Source organism: Ailuropoda melanoleuca, chromosome 7, assembly GCF_002007445.2.
Source record: "Ailuropoda melanoleuca isolate Jingjing chromosome 7, ASM200744v2, whole genome shotgun sequence".
Lineage (NCBI taxonomy): Eukaryota > Metazoa > Chordata > Mammalia > Carnivora > Ursidae > Ailuropoda > Ailuropoda melanoleuca.
This window is the reverse complement of record NC_048224.1, coordinates 58916681-58936491: the sequence shown is the minus strand read 5'-3', so window position 1 is coordinate 58936491 and position 19811 is coordinate 58916681. Positions and strand designations below refer to the sequence as shown.

Here is a 19811-nt window from a genome sequence, read left to right as displayed (position 1 = left end):
GATCTCACGACCCTGAGATCATGACCTGAGCCAAAGCCAGAGGCAGCTGCCACCCGGGCGCCCCGTCCTTTACGTTTCAAATGGGACAAATGGGGCAGTGACGAGAAGCCCCCGCTGGCAGATGCATCATTATGACTGAGACTTCCTGACGTCTGCATCATCAAAGGGCCTGCTGATGTCACCCCCCACAGAGCAGGGGACAGCGTCCGGCCTGTGGCCTCACGAACACCCAAAGACAGTGCTTGGGAAGCACCCAGCTTGTCCCTTACATCGCCCCCGTCCAGGTAAAGGGACTCTTCAGGAGGGACGTGGACAAGTTTGAGTGACTATGGGGATGATGTCACCAGGGCATACGGGGCATTTCTAATGCCCTTGAATTTATTTAAGGGGGGGTCTGCCACCTGTTGCGGGGGTGTGAAAACCGTGCCCCGTGGCGCTGTCTACAGCAGACCGTCCAATGCACGTAGCCCTGGGCCACGTTTGCAACGTCTGGTTTTCTCGAAGCCACAGTATAAAAGGTCAAAGAAACAAGTGGAAGCTCAGTAGGTCCGGACTGTTCTGATTCCAAGATCTCATCCGTCTGCAGTTATTAAGGAGATTTCATTCTTTTCTTTCATCCTGCGTCTGCCTTCAAAACCCAGGCAGTGTGTTTTGGGCACCCCCAGGACCTCTCACATCAGAGCAGCCACGTTTCGTGTGCTCGAGAGCTGCACGTGGCTGGTGGCCTCTGAGCAGGGGAGTGCAGATCGGAGCCTCCTGCCCGCTAGCCCAGTGCTCGGGAATGAAGCGCCAGAGACCTCGGCTTCGCTTCATCACTTAACCCTGCAGCCCTGGGGCCAGAAATCCCAGGGCAAGCTCGGGGGTCTGGCCGGAGCCCAGAGCTCCACGTTAGGGCTTCATGCCTGTGATTTAGGTTGTAAGCCCTGTTTACAGCATCGGCCTAAACCCCCGCAGTCTTGGGGTAAATGAGCCATCTTGCTATCGTGGGAGGAAAAAGAACAAAAAGGCTACTTTGGGGCCTGTCACGCCTCCTAGTCCAGGAAGCCCTCCTCCTCACGGCAGCCGGGTAGTGGGGAGATTTGGTGCATTTCTTCCCTGTGGTCCGGGCGGAGCTGCACGAGCCGTGGCCGGAGGGCCAGAGGCTGTGCGCTCTCAGTTCCGCGAGGGGTGCCCGGTGCCCGAGAGCCCCAGCTGCATGGAGGTCCCCGCCCAAGCCTCCTTCCCCTTCTAGACGTAGGAGCTTCAGCTGGTGTCCCAAGGTCAGCCACCTAGACGTTGTAAATCCACGGCTGGAAGGTGGCAAACATGGAACTGTTCACTGTTGAAAATCTCCTTCTCTCTGCTCTTCCCGCCAGGAGACCATGAACTGCAAGAGAAAGATGCTGTTACTGATTTCGTGTGTTATACACTACGTGTTGCTCGAGTATCATCTCAGGTAAACATAAAACACTGGTGAATCTTGACCCGCAGGGATGGGCAGAGAGGACGTGAAGTGCTGGGTTTGGTGCAGACGTTACTAACACCCTCGAAAGTGACCAGACCTGCCCTTCTCTCTGTGGGACAAACCAACGTGTACCAACTTGAATTCCATCCTCTGTGAATGTGTAACATGATTTCGGAGGGCACGGCGGGAGCCAAAGCCCTGCTCTCAGGGAGCTTTCCACCCCAGATGGAGCGCGCAGACGATGGCAGTGTGGGCACTGTCCGCGTTTACATAACAAAAGCCATGAAGGAAAAGGGGAGCGAGGTGAGGGTCAGCACAGGGTCGCTTGTCTGGACAAACCGAACAGCCCCGAGCAGCCGTGGGGCAGGAGGTGTGCCCCGGGGTGGCATGCGGTTGACCCGCGAGAATTCTCTCCTATAGGGGCATTCCAGGTCTCGCCTTCTCGCCCACTCCTCACGACCTTCTAATGAGCCGGCGGTCTTCCCAAGTGCTGTTTGGAAAGCAGCCATATTGTGAGAAATAACGTCTTTAAAAACGAAGCCGTCATGAAACGCATGTCTGATAAAAGGCTTGAAACCGAATAAGCGAAGCTTGCAGCTCAGCAGTAAGGACACGACCTAATGAAAACACAGGCAAAATCCGAGCAGACAGCTCACCGAAGGCGCACAGAGCAAACGGGCTCTGGGCGATTCGTCAGTGCGTGGTTGCCGGTCAGAGCAATGAGACACCACCACGTGCCCGTGAGAATGACCCCAGCCCGGAGCCCTGCCCACCACGCGGGGGCGAGGCCGCGGGGCAGCGGGACTCTCGGTCGTGCCTGGGGCCACGCAACAGGGGCAGCCTTGTTGAAGACACTTTGGCCGCTTCGTACAGAACTAAATACAGTCTTTCCGACGATGTAGCAATTGTGCTCCTGTTAATCCGGGGGGGGGGGCTGAACACGTACCCACCACCAACCTACCCGAGGTGTTTCTAGAAGCTTCCTTCGTAATTATGTAATTACGCAGTGGCGTGACCCAGGTGCCCTCCAGTGGGTGAGTGGGTTAATCAGGCGTGGTGCGTCCAGACACGGGGATATCGTTCGCACGAGCCGTGAACACACGGAGAAACCTTCCATGCACATCACTGAATGAAGGAGACCAGCTTGCAAAGGCCACATGCAGCCTCTTGGACTCTGTTGAACGGCAGTCCTGAATTTTGTCTGGCAAACCTCCCTACAGAAGGGGCATCTGCTGGCAAGAGGGTTTGTTGTGGGAAGGCCTGCAGACTGAGAGCAAAGGGGCAGGAGCCAGGTGGGTTCCCACGGTGACAGAGAGACCGGAGACGGAAAACTCTGCCCGCAACCCGGAAGTCAGCTTTCGTGTCCATCGGCCGTGAGACCGGCATGCGTGCTTGCGTGTGTGCGTGTGTGGTAGGTCCAGGGACGGTGGTGGTGCTCAGGGAACAGACAGGACACGAGAGGACAGTGTCACACAGCAAGGCTTACTGTCCCTCGGAGCCCACGTGGAATCCAGGAGAGACCGCATGACCGTGTGACAGTTTGCTTCTCTGGGATAAGCAGACGGTGGGTGGGTTTCGTGGGGTCGGCAACCTCGGCCTGCACTGCAAGCAGCTGGGTGCGTGAGCACAGGGTGTGTGGAAGGGGTGGGCGTGTGGCACGGAGCTGGGCGCCCTTGGCCTACCACGTGACAACAGTCATCTGCACCCTGCAAGCTCAGCCCNGCACGGGGTGTGCGGAAGGGGTGGGCGTGTGGCACGGAGCTGGGCGCCCTTGGCCTACCACGTGACAACAGTCATCTGCACCCTGCAAGCTCAGCCCCTCATGAACTTGCCCAGGACGAGGCCGACTCTGCTGTGGGTCGAGCACCTCCCTCCAGGCCGATGTTTCCTTAGGTCAGGATCCCCTCTTCAGCCAGCTGCATTTTCCACACCTCCATCGCTCCGTGGGACCCCAGGGATCTGTGACCCCAACATTCTAAAAAAAGGCCACTTTGGGGGCACCCAGGTGGTTCAGTTGGTGAAACGTCCGACTTCTGATCTCAGCTCAGGTCTTGATCTCGGGGGGGCGTGGGTTCGAGCTCCACGTTGGGCTCCATATTGGGTGTGGAGCCTGGTTGTAAATAAATAAATACATAAATGGCCACTTTCTAGCAAGTTCCCCGCTTGTCATTTCACAATTTTAGTGAAGTTTGTGGGGGCAATCTGGAGTTTGACAGTCTAGCCCTGGGGAATCCAACGATGAAATCGGGGTGCTCTCTCGCTGTTCTTCCCTTACCCACAGCACGTCCCAGCACGATGGAAGCAAGTTGCCTGATCTTGTAGGAGCACAACAAAACTCGAGGTGAATCGTGTGTTTAGAAGAGAGTTAAAGACGGACACCCGAGTCTTTCTCCAGCCCGTCTCCGTTAACCGCGGCAAAGCCGCTCGGGCGGTGAATGAGGGCGTCAGACCTGCCGTCTCGGTGCACAGCCTCTAATCTGGGCCTACTGGGGGTTTTGTAAGTCCTCCCAGCAACCTGCCCACAAGCCCTTTCTCGCCGTCCCCCCTCTGGCCGTCGCCTCGTCCACCGCACCTCTTCCCTGACCACTGGTTCCCCTCCTGACCCGGAGAGGAAGCCCCTCTCCTAGTATCTCCCTGGCCCCCAGACCGGGTTGAATGTACCATTTATGCGGCCAGAGCCCCGTCCCTGCCATCAGGCCTGACCGCTGGGCACCGCTGGGGCCGCCTCCCCGGCTCCCCGAGGGCAGCGCGGGCTGTCTGTCCACAGCTGTAGGCCAGCACCGGCCAGTGCCTGCCCCGCCACGGGGGCTTGGGAATCTGGGCTGAACGCACAGATGAACTCGTAATAACTGGGTTTTCTCTTCGCACCCAGGGATGAAGTGGGAGAACTGCGGCTCTCAGACTGGTTTAATCCTAGGTAAGAAGGGACACGTCTGCTCACACCAGCAATGGTGCTCGGTGTGGAGCAAACGGTGTTTCCGATCGCCCCGTGATAGCGGCCCTAGGAGGCTTCGGGGCCTGGAGTTTTCATGTTTAGGGCTGTTCATACTGACACGGTCTCCTTGGCTTGACCTTCTTGGTTTCATCCGTGACAGACTCTCTTTGGAGGTGGTTCGAAAACACTGGGATGGCTGCTGTTGATTTGGGGACCGCACCGGGGAGACCCCCGTCTGGAATGGCCGCGTGGTATCCGGCCTTATGGTCACGCATCATAATTCACTCAACCAGCTCCTACTGGTTGTAGATTGTCTGTGGTTTGGGGCTTTTGCAAGTGTGGCTTCAGTGACTAACCTTGTACATGGGTCTCTTCACACTGTCGTGTGACCTGATCTGTGGGACAAATCCCCCGACAGAGTCGCTCGGGGAAAGAGGCCGGCGTTTATAACTCGGACGTAGGTCCTTGAACTTCCCTTCAATAATTGTACCATTTTGGTTTCTCAGGTACAGTGGATGAACTGAGACATCAGAAAATCATTTATTCTAGGCAAAACTGCTGGTTTAAAATATCCCAAGTCAACTGGCAAGTCCGTAATTATTCCTGCGTTTGCATGTATTTTAGTATGTTTATCATTCATTTTTATTTGATCTTCTGCGATGTTTTCCTCACAGAGGCAGGTATTTTAAATAGACCTCGGCTTCTGAGATGAATCACGTCCGTGATTCGTGACACCGTCCTCATTGGTTCCCGCAAAGCCTGTTTGTGTCATTTGTGAGTTTGCCTGCTTGCTTATTTTAATGCAACAAAAATTCCAACGCGCATCTAGCTTCGTGTCCTTTCCCGTCCCTTTACCCTGTCCCCTGCAACTTTACAGAAAGAGGGTGTCACACTTACTGACTCTCCTGGGACTTACGTGTTCTCTCGACACTGTCAGACTCCCCCGAATTTCGCACATCACCGTAGCTCATTTTGGACAGCTATGTGGAAATACACGAGTTTATCCGCCAGCTGTCCTGCTGAGCACTCGGGTCATTTCTGCACTTTGCTGGCCTCATTCTGATGCATGTCACCTGGCACACATGTGCAGGAGCCTCACCAGGCTGGAGGTGGAGCCCCTGGGGGGCAGGGTGCTGGACTGTCCAGCCCAGAAGATCGTGCCCGGCATTTTCGAAAGCCAGTGCCCGATGTCAGTCCCCAAAGTTCTTGCTTTATGCTGCTTGGTGCTGCCAACAGAACAGGCTGCTTGGAAACGTTTGGCACATCCTCAAAAAGTTAGCCATGAAATACAGGACAACCCAGAAATTTCACCTCTAGGTATATATCCGAGAGAATTAAAAATATATGTTTACAGAAAATCTTGCAGAGAAGTGTTCATAGCAATACTGTTGATAACAGCTGAGAAATGTAAACAACCAAAATGTCTATCGGCTGATGAGTGAATAAACAAAATCTGTACCATATAATATTATTTAGCCATAAAAGGAATGAAGTACTGATTCATGCTACAATATAGAACCCCCCTGGGAACAGGGGAAGTGAAAGAAGCCAAGCACAAAAGACCACATATGGCATGATTCCATTTATATGAAATTCCCAGGATAAGCAAAGACAGACACCGACAGCAAGTAGATGAGCTGTTGCCGGGGGCTGCAGGGAGTGACTTACTTGTAGTGGGTACAGTGGTGTATCAAAATATTTCATTTTCTTGGGAGCAACTGTAAATGGCATTGTGTTTTTAATTTCAGTTTCTGCATGCTCTTTGTTAGTAGACGGAAGTGAGATTAAATTTAGTGTGTGCTGATCTCGTATCATCCTGTGACCTTGCCGAATTCACTTATTAGTTCTTGGAGATCTTTTGGCAGATTTTGTAGGATTTTGTATGTAGGCAAGTCTTCTGTAAACAGGGACATTGTTACTTTTTCCTTTCCAGTCCAGTGCTTCATTTCCTTTTCTTGCCTTATTGCAATGGCTAGAATTCACACGACTCTGTTGAATAAGAGTTGGTGAGGGTGAGCATCCTTGCCTTCTTCCCAGTTTTAGGGAGAAAGCATGCAGTCTTTCATCATTAAGTATGATGTGAGCCATGGGAATTTTATAGATCTTCTTTATCAAGTTTAGGTGATTCCCCTCTATTCCTATTTTTCTGGGAATTTGTCTTCTCTCTCTCTTTTTTCATTATGAATGGTTGTTGGACTTTGTCTAATTTTTTTTTTTCTGTGTTAATTGATATGGGTATCTGACTGCTCTTCAGTTTCTTGGAATGGTAGGTGCATCACATGATTTTCAAATGTTGAACCAGCCTTGCATGTTTTAAGTTCTGTTACTGGAAGCAAACCTAATGTCTCTGTCCCTTTCTGGACTCATCTTTTTATTTCTGGTGCGTGGGACTGATGGACGTAACGCAAGGAGGAGAGGTTTAAAGAAAAGTGTCTTCTCGATCTCCTAGGGAGAGGGGGGAGAGAGAAGAGGAGGGGGAAGGAGAACTGAAGGACTTAGGGAGATGTGGGGAGGTGGAGGCACTGTGCTTGCAGCACTGGCTTCAGGTGGTATCAGAGGATGCTCTGACTCTGGGCTGCCTACATCTAAGCTGAGTGGAGCTCAGAGAAGGCGGCCCCTGGGCTCAAAGGCAGCAATTGCTGGGTCTCGCATACCGACCCACGTGTGTTAGCTCTGTGGGATTAGGCAGCTCACTCACCCAACCTATGCCTCTGTTTCCCCACACCAAGAACAAGGACCAAAATAGTGCTTATTACATAGCACACAGGACACTGCAGCGATTGGGTGAGCTGCTTAAGCCACCTCGACCCAGTGCCTGGCACGTGTAAGTGCTCTAAGCGTTAGCAGGTATCTCTCAGGCGGCCTCTGCTGCGGTCGTAGTAAAGGCAGGGCCTGCTTTACTTGGTTCTCCTTTGTTCAACAGAAAACGCCCTGACGTTCTAACGACCACAGACTGGCTTGCTCCGGTTATATGGGAAGGCACTTTCGATAGGCAGATGCTGGAAGACTACTATGGAGCACAGAACCTCACCGTAGGCTTGGCTGTCCTTGCTCCTGGCAGGTAATTGCGAACGAGCACGCGGGGACCTTCTTTCTCCAGAAGCTGCCCGAAGGTACCCACGACCGTTGTACCTGGCTGTCCCGTCCAAAACCGTGACGTGGTTTTCTCCTCGCTTAGGAGGGTCATTCGTGCCCCTCAGCTGTCTTTCCTGATATTGTTTAGCTCACAGTTCCTTTCTTTCCAGCTGTTGTTTCAAAACGTTAAAGAGTTTTCTCAGACCCCCTGCTTCACTACATCCTGTCTTACTAACCAGTGCGGTCGGAACCGCAGACCTGACCTGCCTACCCTTACCCGCGGGGGGTCCCGCAGCATCGGTGACTCGTCCGTTAGACAACACGTTTGCTGACACGTGTCCTTCTCCTGAAAGTGTTTAGGGAGCGTCGCCCTCTGTGCGTGTGTGTTTTGCAGGATTGCAGATCGGCACCTGGAGCTGTTCATGCGATCGGCCAGTGAGCACTTCCTGACCGGTGACAGGGTTGTCTTTTACATCCTGGTCGATGCCGTCTGCAGGCGGCCCCACCTGCAGCCGGGGCCTCTGCGGACATTCCAGGTATTCAGCATCGGAGGAAATGGCCGGGACGACTTTCACCTCACGCACATGAAGAATTTCGCTGCGCACATAGAAGGGCACATTCGGGACGAAGTTGACTTTCTCTTCAGCATGACGGCCAATAGGGTCTTCCACAATGACTTTGGGGTGGAGACCCTGGGCACGTCCGTGGCTCAGCTCCATGCCTGGTGGTATTTAAAGACACGGAGGACCTCCCTTACGAGAGGACACCCAGAGCAGCGGCGTGCATCCCGTTAGGACAGGAGGACTTCTATGATGGCGCGGTCATTGGCGGCACGCCCCCGGAGATGTTAAATTTCATCAACGAATATCTGGACGGGTTATTCGCGACAAGGAAGATGGGCTGAACAGCACCTACGAGAGACACCTGAACAAGTATTTGTCATCCGCAAGCCCTCCAAGCTGCTGTCTCCGGAGTACAGCTGGGACACGGCGCTGTGGCCCCCAGGACAGGTTTGGTTGGTCAAGGCAGCGCAGTGCTCCCAGACGGGCTTCTGACTCGCCGGCCCCTCCTGCGACCGACCGCGGTGATTCCTGAGCACAGAGGGCGTCCGAAAGCTCTCCTGGTTTCCGGGGCGTAAGCGCTGACGCCATCCGTAGGAAATGTTTCTCCTTGCAGTTTTGAACCGTCCAGTTTGGTCCATGCAGGATACGGAATAAAAGTGATTATTTAATGTTTCATCGCAGTGATGCTGGGATCTATATATGGTAGAGAGCCGGCTCGTCATTCAGGAGGCAAAAAATGATTTTTTAATGGAAAAAGAGTGCAGTTCAGAAAAATATATATACACACAAATGGGCAAAGGATTAAAATAAAGGGAAAATAATGAATGTTCATCAGCTCACTCGTAGAACACGTGACGTGCCTCCGTCCTGGGGTGCGCGGCTGTGTCTAATCCCCTCGAATAGTCTCTGTCCAGCATGTGAAGGACGCAGGTGACCTGCAGGCTTCCTACCAAATGCACACCTGTCTTCTGTCATTACAGAGACAGGCGGTCGTTATTTTTAAAGCTGCAGCACGTGGATTCATGATAAAGAGCGTACGCCCTGCGCTGTGCGGCAGAGGCAGTGTGCCGGGTACAGCGAGGCGTGGGAGGTACTTGGGGAAGTCAGAGTTGTGTCCCGAAGCAGCCGGTGGCGCCGCATGGCACAGGAGACCGCTCACGGCCTTGCTTTTGCAAATCAGAAGCGCTAAAATCGAGGAGGGGGACGGGGCTGGCGGGGGCAGCACGGTGGCCCCGGAAGGGGTAGCCACTTCCCATGGGAGGGGACAGGCCGCCGTGGCGGGCAGCACAGCGGCCGTCTGTTTAGGGCAGAGAGGGCTTTGAGTGTCCCTGGGAGGGCAGAGGGGCAGAAGGGTCCTTCGTGGGACAGTAGCCAGCGTTGGTCAGTGTCACGCCTGTGTCACGTCCCCAGCGCTGCAGCTCATGGCTTCCTGGACACGGGGTCTCCACAGAGTAGTTACAGTAAATGAGGTCACGAGGTGGGTCCCGATCCAAGCGGACTGGGGACCTGGTGGGACAGAAGCTCAGGACACACAGACACAGAGGGACGAGTGGCCCTGCCAGCCTCCAGGAGGTGGGAAGACGCTTCTGATGTTCAAGCCGCCCGTCTGTGGGGCCGTGTCGCGGCCGCCGGAGGGAGCACGACCGCGAGCGTTCCCCAGACAGCAAGTGAAACAGTAAAATCCCAAGGACCACTGACCATAGCTTCCCGGAAAGCAGGCTGGGGGCGGGGCTCCACCTGGGGCCGAGCCCGGGGCCCCCCATCGTGTCACGCCACCTCCCCCGCCATCCATCCTGAGGGTGCTTGTGAAGGACGCGTTCGTCCAGCGCTAGTGGGTCCTGCTTTTTTCGGCAGCTGCCCCCTTTGACCGAATGACGATGCTATGTTCAGTGACCGCCATTCCTGGGCATCAGGAGCGCTCAAAAACAAATTCTGTGAACATTTCAAAACAGAGAAAACAGACATTCCCTGAGCCACAGAGCCCTACAAGCCCAAGCCTGGTGCGAGCTCTCTCGGGTCAGGCCTGGAGAGAGAGGAGGGCTTCACTCAGACAAACAAAAGCAGATCCCCCCCCCATCGGCCCGACACCTGGTGGGCAAGCGTGGGGGACTTCCTGGAAGGGGTTCTAACATTCTGTCTTTAATGGGGTCAGACAGAAAGCCCCGAGTTCCTTGGCTTCTTCGGGATGAGGACAGGTGAATGTGTTAATGTGTAGAATTTCAGGTCCATGAACAAGTCTGTCCAGAGGATATGAAAGCTGGGTCCCCCCAGAATGGCCTCCATATCCATCCCTCTGAACAAAAGCATGCTTCCCCACACGGCGGGCGCTAACTGAGCTGTAAAAATAAATTTAATTTCGCCAACCTGATAAGTAAAAATAGCATCTCTTTTTCTGGGATTCTTTGTGAAGCCAAACCCCCTCTTAGGCTATAATGATCGGCTGTCTGATTTGTGATCGTACAAATGATCGGCTTCCGTGTTTCGTTCGCTTTTCTCACACTGGGTTTCTTTCTCATGAACTTTGATGGATAGCTTCCGAGATGTGATGTGAGCCCTCTATCAAGCTTCTTGTCAATATTAATTTCAGGTTTGGGTTTCAATTTTGGTGACAATGTTTTTGATGCACTGAAAACATTATTACCATCTTTTCCCCTGATATCTGTGTCCGTAGAGTAGGGTCCCATCTCTGAGTTACAGACAGTGCAGACCTTTCAAGGTTTTGTGTTTATTTGGAATCAATCAGGAATGAATTTTAAGGTAATGCAAAGAGTGAGATAGCTAACCTTATGTTTTCCTCCACATCTCTTGCCATCTCCCCCAACACTTTTTATTGAATAAATCACGCCCTTCAAGATGGGCCATTTGTATACTGCATTGTTACCATACTTGCCAGTGTTCGTTCCTTGACTCTGTTCGCGCGTCGTTCTTTCTGTCCCTGAGGGAATTCCACACAACTGTAATCGCTGTCGGTTCCTACTCGTTACAACAGAACCGTATATCTGTGTGACTTCTCTCTGAAACATTTCACAACTTTTGTTCTTTCATGTGGATTCTAGATTCAGGTTTGTGGTTTGGGGTAAAGATCCCACTGGAATATTGTTTCTTAAAGATTTTATTTATTTGTTTGACAGAGAAAGCACACAAGCAGGGGGAGAGGCAGTGGGAGAAGCAGCCTCCCCGCTGAGCAGGGATCCTGACTCAGGGACTCGAGCCCAGGACCCTGAGATCATGACCTGAGCCCAAGGCAGATCTGAGCCGCCCAGGCCCCCCCCCACTGGAATATTGACTGAATTGCTTGGATGGACAGGTTAACTTGAGGGTTATTAAATATTTATGATATCGAACACTAGGCAGGAATACCCATATACATTTAAGTCTTTTTTTTTCACTGTCCCGGGGTAAGGGCTTGAAAATTTTTTTCCGTATAAGTTCCGCAGATTTCTTGCTAAACGTCTGAGCATTACTTTCTCATTGTACGATGTCCATTCCATCTCTCCGATATGGGTGTCCTGGTTCACAGGGCAGCGTCATGCTTGAGCACCTGCTCGTCTCCGGCATCTGAGTGAGCCGCAGGGAGACATCCGCAAGGAGCCAACTGGTTTGTCACAGCGCTGACCTCGCGCAGCCTTCCGGGGCGTGGGGCCTCCCGGGAGGCCTTGTCGTTGTCGGGGCGTTGCTGGGCAGGGTCAGGTCATACCTGTCTCCGGCATTTCCAGATGGTGAGTATGGAGGCCCTGACCCAGTTTCTGGAGAGCCTGCCCTTCGGTGGGTGGTCCCTGGCTGCCCCGGGCAGAGCAGCGCCGTTGGTCCATGCACTGCCCTGGTGGCACCCTTGACTTTCAGGAGAGGGCGCTGGCCTGTCCCAGCTCCCCGGCGTGCAGGTGCGCGGGCCTGTTTCCCTGGCTGTCCGGGGGAGAGCGTGAACAGGTGCTGTGCGCACTCACCACTCTCTGACCTGGCCGGGCACGTGCGGCTTGGCTCCCGGGCCCAGCGCACCTCTCTGGAGCTGTCCCAGAGCAGGACCCAGGTGGAAGCAGGTCAGAGGAGCGCCGGCCCACCCCTAGCGGGGTTGTGCCCCCGAAGACTCCCCGGGTGGCCCCCCTGCCACACTGCAGTGCTGCGTTCAATGTGGCCCAGAGCTCTGGGGGCTGCCCGTCCCCTCCTGGCCACTCAGAGTGTTCTCACGCCCCCGGGTCCTGCTGGGAGAGGCCAGGAAGGGGGCAAGCAGGGGGCCGGGCTCAGGCTGGGGGGGCTGCCTCAGGCGGCCGAGGGATTGGGAGGCACTGGGGCAAGCAAGGCAGGTGGAGCGTAGGGAGGTGAAGGCAGGGGTCAGGAGGACCGGGCACGAAGTCTCCGGCGGCCCTGACCTAGGCTTCGGCTGGGGGGCACCGGGCTGTGGAGGGGAGAGAACAAGATGGGAATTCCAAGGCTTCGTCCATTCCCTTTAAAACCAACCAAACCCAGCGTGCAGCCGGCGTCCCTCACTGGGGAGCTGCTTGCCTTCTGCCGTCCAGCACCCATGGCCCCCCCGCCCTCGCTTTGACCCAGACTCCACCACCCCACCCGCCCCTCTGTTTGCTCCCCTCGCCGCCGGGAGCTGGTGACCCCGCAGCACAGCCGTGCTCCCCTGCTCCGGGCTCCGTTTCCCCTGACAAATCAGGGACAGGCCTCCGGTGACCCCATGTGACCCGAGTGAGGGCTGGAGGGTGTGTCGGTCTTGTTCTCCATGCTTCCCACCCCCGAACAGCCCAGCCTGGGTGTGTGTTGATGGACTGAATGGTGCACAGGGAAGGGGTGTGGGGCGAGAGGCTCTGCTGTGCGGTGTTGGCCTTGTTTCCAAGCCTCTCTGACCCCAGCATCCGAATCCGCCGAATGGAGACGGGTGTTGTGCCCAGGTCACTCTGTTCTAGGGGCTTCGTGCCATCTGGCAGGCGAGGCTCCCAGCACTGGCCTGACCACATGGGGGCCCCGGGGAGGCTGGCCGTGTTTTCAACGGCTCTGGTCTTGTGCCTGTTCCTGCCACGGGGGTTCCAGGCCCGGCAGACGGGGCCCCAGCGCAGTGGCCTGGGCTCGGGGGCAGGTGTCCCAAGGGCCGTGCTTACCGTCGAGGTTGAAGACGGGAGCTTTCTGCAGCTGGAATCTGGCAACGTACTCAAGGTACTTCCCCAGCCACGTGGGGTCCCCGAGCATTCTTCTGGCTGAAATCAGAGGGGCCGAGAGTCCACAGGCCCTGTCTTGTCTCCGAGCTCCCCCTCCTCCTGCCGGCCTGAGCCCCGCTGCTGACTGGCTGCTGGCTGTGGCCTCAGCCCTGGGCCCCCTCCCTCCTCGTCTCCCCTGAGAGCAGGTCCCCCCCTGGGCAGCCTAGGCACAGCGCTAAGCGGGGCATCAGGCGCCAGCCCCTCTGGGGGGAGGACCCCCTTCACACAGCAGCCTGCTGCCTGCATGACCTGGCCAGCTCGGGGCACCCCCCACCACCCATCTAGTCCGCTGGATAAGGAGCTCCCACCCCACCCCTCCTCCGTCTGGCCCAGCCCACCCTCCACACTCCCCTGTGCCCGCCTCCTCCCCCCACCCCCCCACCGGTTCTTCTCCACGTGGTACGTCCACTGTCTGAGCCCTGATGTGACTCCGTTCCTTTAGGTTCATTGACTGTCTGCCCGGTGAAGACGGGAGGGTTTCTGTTCTAGCGGAGTGTCCCCGCTCCCAGGACACACAGAGACACACGCACACACACATGGACATACACACGCACACATGCGCGCACATACATGCACACGCACGCACACATGGACATGCACACCCATGTGGACACACGCGCACACGCACGCACACACGGACACGCACGCACACACACGCATACACACACACACGCTGCAGGCCGGTCAGCTGAATGAGATCCTGAGGGACCGAGCGGGCAGGTGCAGGGATGCCCGACCTGAGGGGGGCCCGGGGGGGTGCCCACTGGGGTGCAGCTCCGAGCAGTCCCGGCGGGCACCAGCGCCCCTGGAACAGCAGGCCCTAAGCTCAGGTCTTGGGCAGACGCCCCGGCCGGCGTCGGGGAGACCCGCCACCTACCCAGCAGGGCCCACAGGCTGGTGACCTCGCCGGCGTCCTCCAGGCGGACGTAGAGGACGAGGTTGCTGTAATCCGTGCTGACGAAGCGGACGTGCATGCTGGCGCCTCCCTCCACTGTGGGAGACCCCAGCCCGGGGACAGGCGACGCGTCTCTCCTCTGCCCGCCCCCCCAGGCACATCCCCTGGACAGTGCAGGACACCGGGAGGATGTCTCCCTCCAGCACCGGCACTTCTCCCACGGCCCTGGTTCAGGGCACCGAGTGTCCCCCTCCCCATCCAGCACAGCACCCAGGCCAGAGGGCGCGGCTACTCACGGGAGCCTTGGAACTGGCCTTGGAGCCCGGTTGGATGGACGGTGACGTTCATTCCTTTGCACACCCCCTCTCCTCTGGGAAAAGAGGAGGGGGCATTCGGTGGTCACGGCCTCTCCCTGTCTCCCGGCCCCCGGGGACATTGGAGGTGCCCTGGCTGAGGTCCCTGGTGTCTGCCTGAGTCTCTTGGCTCCCTGGGCTCCTGAGGTCATCCAGCTGAGGGACAGGGCTAGAGGGCAGGTGTGCCAGGGAGTTCCTTGTTGCTGGAATGGAGCCAAACCTCCCGGAGGGATTGGGTCCCGGTCTGTCCTTGGCTTGGGGCTGCAGGTCTCTGGGTGGGGCACCCGGTCCTCGCTCTCCCCAGTCACCTGGGCTCCACACATAGGCCATGCCTTTTTGGCCCCTGCCCCGGGGTCTTCAGTTTCTCTGCTGGGGTGGCTGGGGGTGGGCTGGGTGCCAACAGACCCTGGGACTGCACAGCCCTTGGGGTGGTGTCTGTGGCCGAGCACCGGCAAGGCTGTGGCTCTGACCGAGGCTCCTCAAGGCCACGGGTGCAGGACTGCTGTAAGTATCGCTGCGATCGGCACAGAGCGTCATCACCGAAGACCTTCCTGGTCAACTGACCGGTGCGAGGCGCAGCCCTGCTCGGGCTTCTCCAGCTTACTCAGTGGGAGGGACGGGCTGTGTGTGTGGCCTTCCCCCCGCCCCTCGTCGTAAAGCTTCGGGGCTTCTGAGGTTAAACCTTACACCTCTCGGGAGTGTCTCTAGCCTGCAGCCTAGTGCCGTGTGTCCCTCTGGTTCTCACCGCTGGTCACTGTCCCTTGGGGTGCCTCTGAGCAGGACCACCCTGCGAGGGGCTGCAGAGGTCATGCTTACGTCCAGAACAAGACGAACTCCACGTTCTCGTCCCGGGTCCAGATGGAATGGAGGCCGAGCCTCAGGGGATCGGCTGGGGAGACCAGGTGGGCGCGGCTGGAAGCCAGCTGGATGGTCAGCCAGCGTCCATCCACCTGCAGGGTGCAGGGTGCAGAGGGGTGGAGGGTCCCGGGCTGTGTGGCCCCCGGAGCCTCCAGTCTTGGCTCTCAGGCCCCAGCATGGCCAGTGCTGAGCACTGCCAGGGAATGTCAGGGGCCAACAGGGGTCCTGGAGGGGACGACAGGTGGCCCATTCCTTGCTGTAAGTGTCCTTCGCTGTCAGGCTGCCTTCTGTCTCCCCCAGTCCTCTTCTTGCTGCCTCTCCTTTCCCCCTTCCTTCAGCTCCTCCCGCATCTGGTCTAAGCACTGTCTCCTGCTGGGTTCCGGACACCCTGGTCGGGTCTGGGGAGGGGTGAGGGGCTCCCTGAACCACCACTGAGTCCTGGGGTTGCTCCAGCCACGCTCCTCACAGTGATGGATGACAGGCAGGTGGGTCAGACAGGGCGAGGGGGGGGGACGCTGGGCCCCTTCCTGCCCCCAGGGCTGGGCAGGAGTACTAAGACCCCCTGTTCCTGCCTGGGCTGGGCAGAGGCTGATCCTGGGCCCAGAACGCCCCTCCCCTTTTCTCTCTTGGGTCCTGCTTCCAGAGGCTGCCACCCCCAACACTGGGCACCTACCGCCGTGTCCCAGGGCTGAGCCTGGGACCCGACCCAGCTCCATTACCTTGTGGGCATTAAACCCTGGCTGTACTGGCACCTCTTCTAGAGTCTTCTGGGCACTGGCCAGGCCCAGGCTGAGGGTCAGCAGCAGGAGAGGCCCTCTCTGCAGGGCCATGATGGCAGGGCCCAGAGGAAGGAGAGGCCGGGCAGCCGGGTCCCTTCTTCATGGGTGTCCTCCAGAGGCCCCCCGTCTGAAATGCAGCCCTGGCCAACCCCGCTGTCCCCGCCTGGCTCCCTGAGTGTCCAGAATTATTCCCACAGGAAGAACGCGGCCTCCCCGACACCTGCCTTGTCTCTGAAGGATGGGAAGGGTGTCATTTGGCCTTGGGGGCGGGTGCTGTCGGGGCAGTCTGGCCACATTGCTGGCTGTCCTGGAGGCGTCCCCTCACCCCGGAGGCTCAGCTCCCTCCTCCCTGTTGGTGCTCCTCCTGGGGGCATCCATCTTCCTTCTTTTTTTTTTTTTTTAAAGATTTTATTTATTTATTTGACAGAGAGAGAGACAGCCAGCGAGACAGGGAACACAAGCAGGGGGAGTGGGAGAGGAAGAAGCAGGCTCATAGCGGAGGAGCCTGACGTGGGGCTCGATCCCATAACGCCGGGATCACGCCCTGAGCCGAAGGCAGACGCTTAACCGCTGTGCCACCCAGGCGCCCCAATCCATCTTCCTTCTGAGCCAGGACCGCTCTCCCCTCTCCCCGCTTCCACTGTCTTGGGAGCTGTGGTGGGAAGGGAAGGCGGGAGGGCACACAAACTCTCTGGGTGGCGCTCGGCACCCTGGCATGAAACCAGGGCGACGTGTGGCTCGTTCATATTTCCCGCAAGCATTTCTCACACCCTCTCCAACCGTGGCCACTCAGACCAGACTCCAGCACCCTGCTGCCCACCGCCCTCTCCTGGGGCCATCTGAGCTACTGGCTGGGGCGCAGAGGAGAGCCTGGAGCAGAAGCAGCGTTTACGCAGTGGGGAAGGGACAGGGAGGTCAGGACAGCCAGGGGGAGGGGGACAGGGAGGTCAGGACAGCCAGGAGGAGGAGGAAGGGGTCAGGGAGGTCAGGACAGCCAGGGGGTGGGGGACAGGGAGGTCAGGACAGCCAGGGGCGGGGGGATAGGGAGGTCAGGACAGCCAGGGGGAGGGGGCACAAGGAGGTCAGGACAGCCAGGAGGAGGAGGAAGGGACAGGGAGGTCAGGACAGCCAGGGGGAGGGGGCACAAGGAGGTCAGGACAGCCAGGAGGAGGAGGAAGGGGTCAGGGAGGTCAGGACAGCCATGGGGAGGGGGGATAGGGAGGTCAGGACAGCCAGGGGGAGGGGGAAGGGGGCAGGGAGGTCAGGACACTCCAGAGGTGGGCACGTGGGGACAAGACACTGTCCCTGGGGTCACACCTCTGAGGATCTGAGCAACCAGCCCAGCAGGGAGCCTCCCCTCCATGTGTCAGGGAACACTTGACTCCCATGTCAGGGGTCCTTGGGCGTTTTCCTGTCCCCTCGTCCTGGTTCCTGCCCCTTCCCTGCATCCTCCCACTGGTCTCCCCAGCCCCCCACACCAGTGGCCTGGTGAGGCGGCCGAGCACCAAGGCCCTGGAGCCTCATGGGGCCGGTGCTCCGAGGGTCTGCAGAGCCACGGGGTCACCAGGCTCTGGACTCTGCTCCTTGGCCTCCCTCCCTGTGTGATTCCTGGGGAGGGGACGTTGGATCGGCCCCCGTCAGTCTGGTCTACAATGTGCAATTCTTTGATTCACTCTCCACTTTTCCGTGAGCTGTGGCCGCTGGAGCCAGGCCCTATCTGGGTCACACCAGGAGTGAGAACCGGTCGGTCTGGGTTTGCCCAGGTGGGGCTGTGGGATCCTATCCTGTCCACCCTCTGGGGAGCACCAGCCGCCCAGATGGGGGCCCCACATCCCCCAGGGCTGTGAGGGGAGGCCCCAAGAGCAGCAGGAAAGCTGGGGGGCCGGTCAGCCCTGGGGTCTCTGAGGACGTGGCCGGGCTAAGCAGGTCCCCACCTGCGGGGGAGGGGACGTGACGCTCAGGCTGTGGTTTTGCGGGGCTTTGACGTCACATAGGACGTCTGGGGAGGATCTTCTTGCTTCCATCCTTGGATCTGGGTCCCGGTCCCTACCCCCCAGCGGTGCTGAGTTGCTTTGGGGGTTCGCATGGTGGAGAGGACCTCCCAGTCCCACGGGAAAGCCACGGACTCCTGTTCCTGAAGCATGGGCTGTGGGGGGCGGCCAGGGGCGGCCGTGTGAGGCCGGCAGTGAGCCCGGCCCCAGGCTGAGCCGGACCCCGGGGCCCGGAGACCAGAGCCGGGCCGAGAGAACCATGCAGGGGCTGAAGACAGACTCTGCCACTGAGTCCAGACGCCAAAGCCGGGGGGCCTGGAAGCAGCAGGAAGGTCGGCAGGGCAGCGACTGTGTCCTTGGAAGGAGAACGGGAGGACGGCCTTCTGACATGAAGGCGCTGGCACAGCGGCAGCCACAGCCTGTCCCTGAGCGGGCCTCCATCACCTGCCCGGAACCCGCGGGCACGGGGAGATGGTGACAGTGAGGTGGATGGAGCCTCACGGAACGTGTGGCCTGCCCCGGGGCTCCACACGCAGCCACGCGAGTGACAGCGCCACGTGCTGCCCACCTCACGGCTGGGGTGACCGCCAAGCTCTGTGCCGGGGGTGGGGCTGGGCGAAGGGAGGAGGGAACAGCGTGTGCGAGAGCCTGAGGCAAGCAGGGGATGGCTGACTGAGGGAGCACAGGTCTGAAGGGTGAGGGAATGTGGGGGGCGTGAGGAAGGTGACGGCGCTCCATGAGATCACCGGGGCCAGGTTGCAGGAGCTCCTGGGTCACATGCAGAATGTGGACTTCGTCTGTGTGATGGCAGCTGGTGGAAGGGGGTGACTGGGGTGACATTTTGGCAAGATCCCTGGGCTGTGAGGCTGTTGGGGCCACTCACTCTCACCAAGGCCAGGCTGGCGGGGAGCGGGAGACGAGGCCACGTGGGAGGCCAGCCTCCGAGCAGCAGGGCAGCCTGGAGGGCCCAGGTAGGAGCGAGCCGGGGCTGGCGGTGCCCGGATGGGGTTGTGGAAACTGGTCTGGTGGTGGGTGTCAGGAGTGTTCCAGGATCCAGCCGCGTCCTGGAGAGCAGCTTCCAAGCCTCCGATCCCTTCCAAAAAAAGTAAAAAAACGTACACAAGCTGGAAATGAAAAGACCTCTCTGCTGGAACAGTGGGAGCAGAGCATGGAGGGGTGGGGGGTGCTAGTGTGTGTGTTTGGGGGGCTAGACTGGAGACTGGGGGGGTAGGGGTTTTCGTCCTGGCACTCCCAAATCTTTCCGTCCCTCCCTCCTTCCAGCTCCCCCTGCCCCCTCCACCCCAGTCATACAAGTCATTGACATCAGAGATCGAGACCAGAGTGTCCGCTGTGAGCTCTGGGGCTCGGACTCTGCCCTGAGGGAGCCCTTTCCTGTGGCCCCCAGCTCTCCTGCCCTGGGAGCCCTGGGACTTTTGGCTACCCCCACGGAGAGGCTTGCTGCTCTTACCATCATAATGCCCGCCTGTGTGTCTGGGGGTGAGCTGCCGTCCAGCCCTGCCTTTCCGGGGTCCATCAGCACCCACGGACACAGGGAGACTAGCTCCCGGCCTCAGAGAGGTCACTAGCACCTTCACCAAGGGGGTGTCCCCACGGGCATCTAGGGTGGGACCTCAGATGACAGCCCATGGCTCCTGGGGGACTTCTTCTGCCCTGGGAGGGGCCTTCTGTCTGCGTCTCGGGGTGGGTCCTGGCGAGGGGA

General features: G+C 58.2%; 2 protein-coding genes across 2 annotated transcripts; one reads left to right on the top strand and one right to left on the bottom strand.

Moving 5' to 3' along the window:
- The first annotated feature begins 15 nt into the window (after positions 1–15).
- On the top strand, positions 16–8592 carry GLT6D1 (glycosyltransferase 6 domain containing 1). The gene is given in 9 exon segments (XM_034664795.1): positions 16–284; positions 1356–1435; positions 3726–3941; positions 4317–4361; positions 7303–7440; positions 7849–8183; positions 8186–8329; positions 8332–8391; positions 8394–8592. Coding segments are annotated over 7 exon segments (900 nt in total). The 5' UTR covers positions 16–284; positions 1356–1435; positions 3726–3879; the 3' UTR covers positions 8510–8592.
- A 2670-nt stretch (positions 8593–11262) lies between these two features.
- On the bottom strand, positions 11263–16301 carry LOC109490469 (lipocalin). Its single transcript, XM_019805328.2, has 6 exons — positions 16041–16301; positions 15280–15413; positions 14407–14480; positions 14093–14206; positions 13120–13215; positions 11263–12410 (listed from the first exon to the last, which is right to left on the bottom strand). The coding sequence occupies exons 1-6, from the start codon at positions 16149–16151 to the stop codon at positions 12385–12387; spliced, it is 555 nt and encodes a 184-aa protein (XP_019660887.2). The 5' UTR covers positions 16152–16301; the 3' UTR covers positions 11263–12384.
- Positions 16302–19811: the final 3510 nt, after the last annotated feature.

What these genes read in the sequence shown, in the direction of transcription:
- LOC109490469 (XM_019805328.2), bottom strand. Translation starts at nt 16,151, where the DNA reads ATGGCCCTGCAGAGAGGGCCTCTCCTGCTGCTGACCCTCAGCCTGGGC. An exon ending in CAGGGTTTAATGCCCACAAG is followed by an intron (nt 15,414 to 16,040) that starts GTAATGGAGCTG and finishes TGCACCCTGCAG; the next exon opens with GTGGATGGACGCTGGCTGAC. An exon ending in CAGCCTGTGGGCCCTGCTGG is followed by an intron (nt 13,216 to 14,092) that starts GTAGGTGGCGGG and finishes CTCTGATTTCAG; the next exon opens with CCAGAAGAATGCTCGGGGAC.